At 50.5% G+C, this 11,864-nt stretch overlaps 1 protein-coding gene across 1 annotated transcript in view; it reads right to left on the reverse strand.

The window, feature by feature from the left end:
- The window catches only part of KCNB1 (potassium voltage-gated channel subfamily B member 1), a 108,021-nt gene extending 103,886 nt beyond the window's left edge, over window positions 1-4,135 (reverse strand). Inside the window, exon 1 of the mRNA XM_061127458.1 lies at window positions 3,554-4,135. Within this exon, the coding sequence (XP_060983441.1) occupies window positions 3,554-4,120 (567 nt within the window). The 5' untranslated portion in view covers window positions 4,121-4,135. The remainder of the gene's footprint in view (window positions 1-3,553) is intronic.
- Between the last annotated feature and the right edge of the window lie 7,729 nt (window positions 4,136-11,864).

Consider the following 11,864-nt stretch of genomic DNA (forward strand, 5'->3'; position numbering starts at 1 on the left):
CTGGTGCTTTGGTTTGTCTCCATGCTGCCAGAACATCCATCAATTATTAACAGCAGCAGCTCAGCCACTCAGGGCCGCTATCAGAAGGAAAAGACTTGCTGCAACCCAGCCCACCCAGCCAGAGAGAGAGGACTCTGCTGCTGATTATTTACGAAAACAAGCCCTATGTACTGTGGGGTAGGCACTGTGCTAAATTCTGGCAAATGCGATGACCCTTCAAGGTGGACCTTTTATCTATACTTTCCAGGCTGGAGGCCACAGCTTGGAGACAGGAAGAACTCGCTGAAGGCCAGAAACTGGAGAGACGGTGAACCTGGCCTTAAAGGCCAGGTCTGTCTGTGGTCCTGCACATATAAGATACGGCATTTCTGGATCTCACAATCACCCAGCCATGGTCCTCCATTTGACTTCTTATGCTGCGAACCCTGAGAAATTTCTACAGGCCTTGCTGTTCTAACAAGTGAAGCTTCCAAGTTGAGGAGCTGGGAGCGGGTGGGGAGGGCAAAGAACAAATCACCCAAGGAGGCCAGAGGCACAGAGAACTGGGTTGCAGGTGGGTTGAAAGGAAGGAGTGACAGGTCCTTGAGGCACACTGACTGCCTGATTGCTCCATTCATTCATTCCATCTGGATTTATCTGGAGCTGCTCTGTGCCAGGCACCATGATGGGTACTGGGAATGGGGCAGTGAATACAACTCATGACTCTCATATTCTTATAGAGGAGGAACTGAGAAACACAAAGAAGCGGGTACAATTTCAGATAGTGCTCAAGCCCTGTGCAAGAAAGACACTACAAAACGTCAGTGTAAGAAGAGAGAGGCTGTCTTAGATAGGGGTCAGGAAAGGTCTTTTGGAGGAGGGGACATCTGAGCCGGGACCAGCTCCTAAAAGAAATGAGAAAGAGTGACCAGCCATGGGATGATATAGGGAAGAGAATTCCAGGTGGTAGGAACACAAGCGCAAAGGTCCTGAGTTAGGACAAATGGATCTGTGTAGGGAAGAGCAAGGAGGCCAGTGGGGCTGAAACTGAGTGAACTAGAGAAGAGATGAGTTCAGAGAGGTCATGGGGCTGAATTCGTGGTGAAGGGTTTGGACTTTATTCTGTAGTGGGAAAACTCTCTGGAGCATTTTGAGCAGATGAATAATGTGATCCAATTACATCTAGAAAAGCTCATTCTGGCTGCTGAATGGGGAATGGATTGCAGGAGGCAAAGGTGGAAGCAGGGAGACTGGGAAGGAGACTATGGTACTTAATCACTGTGGAAAGAAGAGTAATTCAAAATTACACTTGAGTCTGAATTTCTGGCTACTCCCATTTGCCTGCTGTGTGACCTTAGGCAAGTTACTTAACCTCTCTGATCTTCCCTCTTTTTGAAAGGTGGGATTTAATAATAGGGAACTGGTATAAGCCTAAATGTGTTGTCCATATACAGTGGATACGTGATCAATGGCAGGATTTCTACGCTGAGGGCCAATTAACCTGCCTGCCACACCATTTCAGCCTTGGCTGCAAATATCCTAGATCGTCCATCTGCTAGGACTAGCTAGCAGCCCCAGCCCACGATCACAGAGAGGTCATGAAACTCGTCCCTGTGATCGGATTAACCTGAGGGAGTGATGAAGCTGTTTATTCCCAACCAGCACCTTTTACAAGCCTGAGCTACCTACCTCGCTGCCAGGCACCAACCCAAACAGAGCCCTTTGCCTACTTCTTCTGGGAGACGGACCCTCCCTTGCTCTGCCCCTCACTCTCTTGTCTTAGGGACAGGACAGAGAGGAGGGAGTCATATCTGGGTCTAAACCAGGTGTGGAGGGGAGAAACCTGGTCAGGCCTGGAAATAGCAAAATAAGTCTGCTGATCCTAAGCTGGTTAAGGGTGAGTGACTATGTCTTAAGACAGAGGCTTTTTGGACACGAACCCTGGGGCAGGATTATGGCCAGAGGCAGCCCGCAAAGAGGAGATGGGCCTAGGAATCTCTGTGTCCTCTGTAGGGTGGACAGGGAAAAGAGAAAACCTCTCTCTGTGCTCCAACCAGCCACTCAGTCCTACATTCACACTCGCAAAGGCCTCTCCTTGGGCAGGCAGATCTGGAGAGAGGGCCCCCTCCAAATCCCCTCCAGATCTGGCCCTCCACGTGGTCTTTAGTGAGGGGCCAGTTGAGCCAGGGGGCACCCACAATGAGAGGGCAGGACAGGCCTCTGGCAGTAGGCTGTCCCCTACGAGCTCACACATCGTGGCTGGCATGCAGATTTCCTTCTCTCTTTTTCTTTTTGCCATGAATGCATTTACCTGTTCTTCTCCTGTCTTACTGGCCCTGCTCTCAGGGAAGGAGTTATGTTCAACGTATCTTTCCCGGCTTGGTCTTCCTGGACCCTGACCTCAGCGCCTCTCTTTTCTGCTCCCTCTGGGCCTGCATGGCCTCTTTTGTGGCACTGCATACAGTGTGTTCTCATTTCCTTGCAACTCCCAGCACCTTGGCCACGTGAAGATAGGCCCCCATCTCTCTGAGGCATCCCCGAGTCCCAGTCTGACACAGACAAGTTACTCATCAGCAAATGACCTCCTGCCCTGGTCTGGCTCGCTACTCAAGCCTTCCTTCATCCCTTACAGCCCCTGATCTTTTTTTTTTTTTTTTTCATTTATTTTTATTAGTTGGAGGCTAATTACTTTACAGTATTGTAGTGGTTTTTGCCATACATTGACATGAATCAGCCCAGCCCTTGTTTTTTTTACATGGCAGCACATAGTTCTATCCATTGTGACGGGACCCATTCCTGCCTCTTTCTCCTGCTTTCTTTTTCACATTGCCTCATTTTTTCTCCCCTATTTCAAAATTTACATCTTCCGACAGCCAAAGCATCTTTAGAAGCTGCATCAACCATTCTGGGAATCAACTCACCAAATAAATGAAGAAAGGACAAACCAGGGGTGACCCTTCGCCCACAGGCGCCCACAACCAGCTGCACGCATCATGCACGCACACAGCCATCCCTCAGAATCCCTTTGCCTCATTTTTCTCACTTATGTTAAAACTGCCTGACAGTATCTCAATGTCCTCCAAGTAGGTCTGTAAGCTGCTTCATTCCCTCCTTGGAGCAAAGTGGGGTTATAAATACAGGGATAAGTATTAAAATTGCAGAGTGACTCTCCTCTAGCCTGGGTCTAGGCATCCACAAGGGAGCATTATGCAGAATAGACCTAACCCAACTCTACTCCATCTCGAGGCTTTACTGCCCCTCTGTGCCCTGTTATTTGCAGTGTCCATTCTCTTGAAGTGGGTTTTCGTAAGTCTCCACAAATCCTTTTCTCCAGCAAAGCTGGGGTATAAAGTATTGAATAATAAAAGAATGAGGTGGCCAGAGCCATACAGGAACGAACAGTCTGAAGGGGGTGTTGGTTCTCACCTCTGAGGTCTCAGCCACAGCCCTTTCTCTTTCCTGGTCTTCATATTTGTGGGAACTAAGCCACAGTCCCCCCCAGCCGTGGTCCTCGATCTGGGCACGCAGGCAGAACCACCCCCCCACCCCAGCCCCGTCCGGATTCCACACTCACCTTGGCGGCCACAGAGGAATTGGGCTTCTCCAGTAAGTCCCAGAGTTTCTTCCTCTTCTCCGCGCAGCACGTGTTGTCGAACTCCTCGCCCTCCCGCTCGCGTAGCGTCTCCGCCTCGCGCTTGAGCTCCTCGTTCATTTGTTCCTTCTTCTGGTGGTAGCGGGCCTGGCAGCAGGACTCCAGGTAGATTTCGTCGATGCCCCAGTAGTCCAGCTCTTGGCTGAAGCTGAGCGCGCACATCTCCTCCATCATGTGCAGCCGCCCGGTGCGGTAGAAGTTCAGGATGGAGGTGAAGGCGCCCGGATGGCGGTCGAAGAAGTACTCGTTGTCGTCGAGGCTGTAGTCGTCGCACACCTCCAGCAGCGAGTCGTGCGTGTTGCAGTCGCGGAGCTTGCCCAGCCGCGTGCGGGGCAGGCGGTCCAGGGTGCGCCAGAGCACCTCGTGTGCCAGCCCACCGACATTGAGGCGGACGCGCCTCGAGCACGCCTTGCTGCGCACGATCTCCATGGGCTCGGGTGGCAGCGAGCTAGTGGAACGGGAGCCATGCTTCGTCATGCCCGCCGGCATCGCTGGTCCGGCCGCCCCCGCCCCCCCTGCCCCCCCAGGCCGCTGTCACTGGACGGCGAGGCCGGCCGCCGCGGGGGAGGGGGGCAGGGAGCGCTGTGGGCTGCTGGGGGTGCAGGGGGCCGCGCGGGCGCGCGTCACGGCCGTCTTCTCACCTCCATCCCGACGGCTGCGAGGCAGAAAGCGGACGCAGGTCAGCGGACAAGGAGCTGTGCGCGGCCCCTCCCCACCTCTCCACCCCGGCCCCGGCCGGCCTTGACCTTCCCGGCTCTTAAGCCGCTCAGGGCCGCAGCCGGGCTGGGCGCTGTCCCTCCCGCCGGTGCTGAAGTCCGCCCCACCCCGTGACTGGAGGGAGGGGCCGCCCTCCGGAGCGGGGAGAGGGCCCCCAAGAGGCACTGGGGGCACCCGGGAGGCCCCACCCCGGGCTTCCACCGCCCTGGCTCTACTCTGCCGCCTGGGGCGCTGTCCGCCCCGTCGAGTGCTGAAACTCGCTTTTCTTTGGGTCTCCCCGTCGAGGGCCGCACCTGGCCCCGCCATGCTGAAAGGAGGGCAGCTGAATGAAAAAACTTTTCTTCTTTAAAAAAAAAAAAAATACTTATGTTTTCCTTCCCCCGCTCAGAGGTAATTAGGATTTGAAGGCTGGGGGTGGGGTGGGGGCGGTGGGGCGGTGGGAGGGGGATTGCTTTTTCTAAACCTTTAAAGGTTTGGGGGGATTCTGGAGGGTTTCAGGTGCCCACCTGTCGGTCACAACAGACCGGATAGTCACGACAGCCCCACTGTCCTGGAGCGACCCCTCTCCCCAAGCCACACGGGGGCATCTCTTGAGGTCTCTCCGGAGACGAGGTGAACACAAGACGCAAAGGCGAGCTCTGCGCGGGGTCCCGCCCCTCCCTCCGCGCCCTCTGCCCCACGGCGGGGGTTGGCGCACAAAGTCCGGGGGACCCACCTGGCCCGTCCTCCCCTAGCTCCTTCCCCGCCCCCTTCTCCTTCTCCTCCTCCTCCACCACCTCCTCGCTCCTCTCCTGCGATGGCTTTTTATAACTCCGGGTTCTGCGCCTTTCCCGGGGCTTGGAAGAGAAGGGGTGGGGGAGGTGGGAGGCGGGGAAAGGAGCTGAATTTTCTGGCCTTTTCAAAACGAGCCCTCCTCCCTCCGCGCACTGGTGATCTCAGGGCTCCTCTGAGCCCCTAGGCATGTGAAGCTCACGCCCTACCCCCTCACCCAAGAATGGGGATCGCGCGTCTCCTCCGAGCCCCGGCTCCTGCCCACCGCCCCCCCTCCCCGAGCCTGAAACCGCGGAGCCTGGGTAGACCAACAGGCCGAACCGCGACAAGCGAGCCCCTCTCCTGGGTCCCCCTGCGTCCCCGCCGCGCGCCCCAACACTCACCCCCAGGGTGGCCGCCTCCCAGGGCCAGGGACCGTGCATTGCCGCGGTCGCCCGGGCGCCCCCGCCCGCGGGCAGCGGCGGACCCGGGGCCGGGCTGGGCCCGGCCTACGCCGGCCGGGCAGGCGACGCGCCGGAGCTGCAGGCGCTGCGGGGCCGGAGCGCGCTCTCCGAGGTTGTGGGCGCCGGCGGGCGCTGGGGGCGCGGGCGGCAGGACTGAGGTCGGGCGGCGCCTCGCGATCCACCTCCTCCTCTTCTGCTCCCGCGGCAGCGGTGGCGGCTGCTTGGGCGAGATCAACAAGTCGGGGCTGAGCTTGGCTCCGCGCTCGCTGCGATTCTGTCCCGCACTTCTGAGCGCCCGGAGTCGGGCACCGAGGCGGGACGGCGCCACCTGCGGGTTGGAAGCGTGCTCGCCGCTTAACTCCTGCCTGCCCGGCCCGGCTGGTTGGTAAGGCTGGGGGCGGGTTAGGGATTTGGGCAAAGGATGTGCCCCTAACGACTGCCTGCCTCTCAATTCCACCTTCCTTCATCCGGTCATCAGTGTGGCTTGAGCGCCTACTGTATGCAAGGCCCTGAGATAAGCATCTGAGATACAGCTGTAAACCAAACGCAAATATCCAGCCCTTGTGGAGCTGGTTGGAAGCAGAACAAAACCAAGAAAGTCAAAGAATATGTCAGACCATGATAAGCGCAGAGGAAAGGGAGTGGGGGATGGGGAGTGGTGAGGAGGGAGGGGGGGTGGAGTGAGGGGGGAAAATTGCAATTTTAAATAGCGCTTGGTTTCATAAGCTTCCATTCTAGACTCTAAGCTCTAATTCTAGAAATGAATTCTAGATTCTAGTGGGGGAAGGTGTGCAATGAGTATATCAACAAATAAATATCCAGTGTGGCAGCTGGTGATAACTGCTAAGAAGAAAAATAAAGCAAGGTGATGGGAAGAGAGAGTGAGGGGTGAGCTAGCTTATAAACCTTGGGGATTCGTTCATTCATGTTACTTTGGACAATTGGCTTTAAGAGCCTCTTGTGTGCCAGGTCCTATGCCAGGCTCAGCAAGGATTATGTCCTTCCTTGGAGCGCCCTGTCCAGTGGGGGAGAATGGATGGATCGAATAATCTCCAGAAATGAATAAAAAAGTTGAATAACTTACCTAGAGAAGTAAGCAAGGCCTCCATAAGGACGCCACAGTTGGGCCCATGTTTACTCTTTTCTTTTTTTGTTTAAAGATTTTTTTTAATGTGGACCATTTAAGAAGTCTTTATTGAATTTGTTGCAGTATTGCTTCTGCTTTATGTTTTTTGGCCGTGAGGGATATGGAATCTTAGCTCCCAGGCCGGGGATGAAACCTACACTCCCTGTACTGAAGGCGAAGTCTTAACCAGTTGACTGCCAGGGAAATCCCTACTTGTTTACTCTTTCAAATCCATATCTACTGCCTGGTAAGTAAATGGATGCTGTGGACACAGCAGTGAGCCCCTTGTGCTAGAGGAAAAACTGAACAAGCCACAGTGCCCTAAGGTACAGTCCCCCCCCGGCCCCCGACCCTTTCCTTCATTTCTAAAATTGAGAATCATTTCCACAGAGTTGCACATAATATTATTATATATTTTAATCTGTTCATTTCTCGTCATCTCCATTATCTTGATCCGCATCCAAGATGCCATCATCTTGTAGGTGAGGCCACAGATGTGGCTAAACGTCCTCCAGTGCCCAGGTTGGAGCCTCACAGTAAAGAATTCTCTATCCTTGAATGTCAATAGTGTCAAGGTCGATAAACCTTAGATCAATTTAAAATAGAAGGTAAAGGTATTTCCCAGTCTGAATATTCTATTCTCCCAGCTAGTAATTAGTGAGCCCCGACTATGTTATGTGCCAAGTTAACAGGCTTCCCTGGTGGCTCCGTGGTAAGGAATCTGCCTGCCAATGCAGGGGGTGTGGGTTTGATCCCTGGGTAGGGAAGATCCCCTGGAGAAAGAAGTGGAAGCCCACTCCAGTATTCTGGCCTGGAAAATCATGTGGACACAGGAGCCTGGCAGACTACAATTCATGGGGTCACAAAGAGTCAAACACAATTTAGCAACTAAACAACAACTACTCTGAACACTGGAGATGCAGTGAGACTAAATCAGGCAGTCTCTAAACTCATGGACTTATATTCTGGTGGGGGACACAGTTAATGAACAAGTTAAGTGGGTAAACTGGATTTTTTGAATAGTGAGAAATACTGTGCAGAAAAGTGAGAGGAAGTGAGGGAGAGCATGACTGGAAGAGGCATCAGCAACTTTATATAGGGTGATCAGGCAGGGAGGGCTTCCTGGAGGAGGTGATATATCTAAGGTGAGAACCTGAGGGCAGGGAGAAGGCAACCATGTGAAGTCCTAGAGAAGGAGGTACAGGCAGGGGAAACAGAAAGAGCAAAAGTCCTAACGTAGAAATGAGCTTGGGGAAAGAGGTTAGAGAGGTGGACGGGATCAGGCCAGGCAGATCCCTGTTGGGATTTTGTTCTCAGGGTTAAGGAATGAATTTGACTTTTTTGTTATTTGTAATGGGAAGCCATGATAGGGTTTTAAGCGGAGAAAATCCATGTGCTGCTATGTATTTTGAAGTGATTCTTCCAGCTGCTGTGTGCTTTACAGAATTTGGGGGACAAATGGTAGCAGCAGGAAGACCCATCATGAGGCTTCCACAGTTGTCCAGGTCAAAGATAACGGGGTTTGGACTGGGATGGTGGTGGTGGGAATGGCTGGGCAATTTCACAGTCACGGGGCTCTGACAGGGGAGAGTCCTCTGCAAGCCCAAGGCTAGAGAGTCTGTGTCATTCAGACTCATCACTCCAGGTGGCCTGATTCCTGCAAAGTTCTTACTCTGGCTCCAGATTCAGATAAAGATCTGTGTACAGTGGATCTTAGAAGCGCAGATAGTACAAACAGCTCTGTAACTTTTTTTTTTTTTTTTTTGCAAAAGTCATGTTGCTACCACTTGTTTATTCGTTCACTCAGTACAAAGGATTCAGTGTAAACCTACTCAGGAAGGAAGTGTGGCTAGTGTCTCAGAAAGTGACTTCTGGAGTCAGAATGACTGGTGACTGGTGCCATTTCTTGCAGAATGACCTTGGGCAAGTGGTTTAACCTCTCTGAGCCTTGATTTTTTTTTTTTTTCTGTGTAAAATAAGGATGGAAATTATTATGAGGAATTTATAGAAAGCACATACTCATTGCTAGCTCTCATCATCTGATAGATTGTAGGTTACCCAAGGGCAGGAAATGGTCTGTCTTGCACATCTCAACTATCAGAATACTTAACTAATAGGAGCTTAAAGAATAAGGATATTTAGTTATCGCACATAAAAATTCAGGAAGAGGGTGGTATGAGAGTTGATTAAGCAGCTTATTATGTTATTACAGACCTAGGCTTCTTCCATTTTTTGCTCTGCCTTATTCAACATATTGGCTTTTTGTCCCAAGCTTGTTGCCTCATAGTCACAAAATGGCTGCCACCACTCCAGGCATTGGCCTCCATAAAACCATATTCAAAAGCAGAAAGAAGGAGATGGCCAATGTGGCAAAAAAATATTTCTCCTTTCATGCTTTTATCCCCCGGCAGTCTCTACCAAGTTCCATTTCATGGGTCACTTCCATACCAATCACAAAGGAAATAAGATTCATACCAGAAGCCTAGGCCAGTTACTGCCTTTACAAAATTGAAGTTTATTTAACAAGGAAGAAGTGAAGAGTAAGTTGGGTAGCGAGTCAACAGTGTCTGCCACACTATTCCTATAGTGCCCAGCACAATTCTAAGGACAGAGTAAATGCTCAATAAATATTTATTGAATGAACAAATAATCTTCTTATAGGAAGGTATATAAACACTTATGAATAATACACATCTCTGACTCCAAGCATATTCAGTCCTATTGGTGAGGATGGAGGCAAGGTACATAGGCAATAAAACTAGCTAAGAATTCTCCTATGGCCCTCTTCTCTGACTCCAGACCTTTCATGAAGAGTCCCCTCAAGATGATTCACAGCCTCAAATCAGCTGAACTGATATTTGTACATATCTTTTTAAAATAAATGGCTAGCATGTAAGCAGTGTGCAAGTCCTCTGTGCAATCCCCTATGCTAAATAGCAGAGGTTATGAGCTGGTTATCTGCAGTCTCTGGTTGTGTAGCCATCACAGGGTTTTTGGTTTATTTTTGTTTTTAGGTCAACAGCAGAGGAGTTTACATGAAAATTCTGATTTCTGAATTTTCTTCTTGAAAAATTAGAGGAACTGATTAACACTGGCCCACATTCCTGCGTAACCCGGCAATTATGGCTGGCACAGAGGAGTGGCTGGCCCTGAATCACAGCCGTACCTCTTAGGCAGGATGCGCTCTCTTCTTGGCTACAGTCCCCACCACTCCTTAATGTTCCTCACTCCAGTCACTTTTCTCATTTATGTTGCTTTCCTCGTCTTGGTATAAATTCAAGCTCATGCCTGTTGTACACAGAGGCCACAGAAGCCCAGAGGGGCTGTCTTGCTGCTCTCTGCTTCCCCAGGGTCTGCACAGTGCCCAGTTTAGAAATTTTATTTTCTGAATGAAAAGACTATAAATCATTTGAAAGCATCTGGCCTTCATTTCTTAGAATTTTCCATCCTCATGAGAAGAGAGACTATCTAGAAATAAAGCCAATGGAAAGGACTGTAGGGCCCAGAGACTGAGACACTGAGTCCTGTCAATGTCACAGAGCTCCCGGATCCAGCCATGCCTGAAGGCAGTGCCTCTGGATTTTCCACTTATGGGAACTAGTAAATATCCCTTCTTACCTAAGCCAGACTGAGTTGTGATTTTTGTCATTTAAGTCCCAAAGAGCCCAACTGATTCAATTCTCTCCACTAATCAGAAGTTTACCATCTCCTTATAATGTGCTTATAGGAAACAGTGCAAAAAGAGTAATAAAACTTAGGAATGCTCCACAGAGAAGGCGGCTTGCATTGAGAGTTCAAGCATAACGGTCTCATTTTACAGATGGGAACACTAAAAAGCTCATCAAGAGGAGTAGCATCCCAGTGGTCAGCCAGTGAGCGGGCAGCCGAGTACAATCACTAAGCTACAAGCTGTCTTCTGCTCAGACCCTCTTGGCAGACGACCCGCTGAGAGGTGTTGAGAGTTTCCCTGAGGCTGTGTGAGGTCAAGTCAGCCTAACTCATCCATGTAAATACAAGTGAATCCCCCTCTAAGCTGGGCTGGCAAGAGACATGTCCATTGGAAGTCAGATTTTTTCCTTGGACTCCAAACTACCAGGCATCACTTATTTATAACCCCACTAAGTGTCTTACTCAGGTTTCTGGGCACTTCTGGGTGCTGAGCAAACTAATTAATCCCCTCCCGCCTCTGCCCGTGGACCTTTGGGAAGGAATCATTGTTTTCCGAGGGTGGTTATGCGGGTACCCAAAGGTTCAAGGGAAATAATTGACATCTCTGAGTGGCTGTCACTCAGGACAACTGCTCTATGCTATGGCTTTGCCCAGATACAGTTCCAGTAGCCCCAGGGATTTTTCTAGCAGCTTGGATTCTGGTCTTTTTGCCTGTTTTTCTTTTGACCCAATAATAATAATAAAATCAAATAATAATAATCAAATCATGAGTAAGTGGGGTTAATGATAGAATCTACCTCCCAATAATAATCATAATCATGAGTAAGATGGGGTTAATGATAGAATCTACCTCCCAGGGTTGCTAGGAGGGACTAATGAGATAAGGCACGTGAAGTGCTTAGCACCATACGTAGCACTAACAAGTTCATGTTAAAAGACAGCATTAGTAACAATACTAACAGCCACAATAATAGCAGCTAACATTAAGCAGTTAGCTCTTGGATGATCCTTGAGTGACCAGATGTTTGATTCTAGTGCCTGTTCTATGCTAGCCTGATTACCTTTATCAAGCCCTGAGTTTCTGGCCTAGGTTTCTGGAAAGTGAGTGTGCTTGGTTTTCTGATCAACCTAAACATTTTCCCATTCTTCTCTTCATCTTTTGCTTACCACCTACCCATCAACCCAACCACCCATGTGCCCACCCATATACTCAGCCACCAAACTACCCAGATATACACCCACCCGTTTATTTACTTACTTACCCATCAATCCGTGCACTCACTTGCTCACTCATCCATCTTTCTTTCCATTCATCCATGTATTCCACCCAGTATCCATCTTTTCACCCATGCATTCACTCACCTACCATTTATCCATGCATCTACCCACCCAATATAGCATCTTTCCATCTGTCATTCTGCCCATTCATCCATCCAGCCACTCACCCATCCATCCATATACCCAATCACTTATCCACCTATTCATTCATTCAGCTACCATCCACTCA

This window comes from Dama dama, chromosome 23 (assembly GCF_033118175.1).
Source record: "Dama dama isolate Ldn47 chromosome 23, ASM3311817v1, whole genome shotgun sequence".
In the NCBI taxonomy this organism is placed as follows: Eukaryota; Metazoa; Chordata; class Mammalia; order Artiodactyla; family Cervidae; genus Dama; species Dama dama.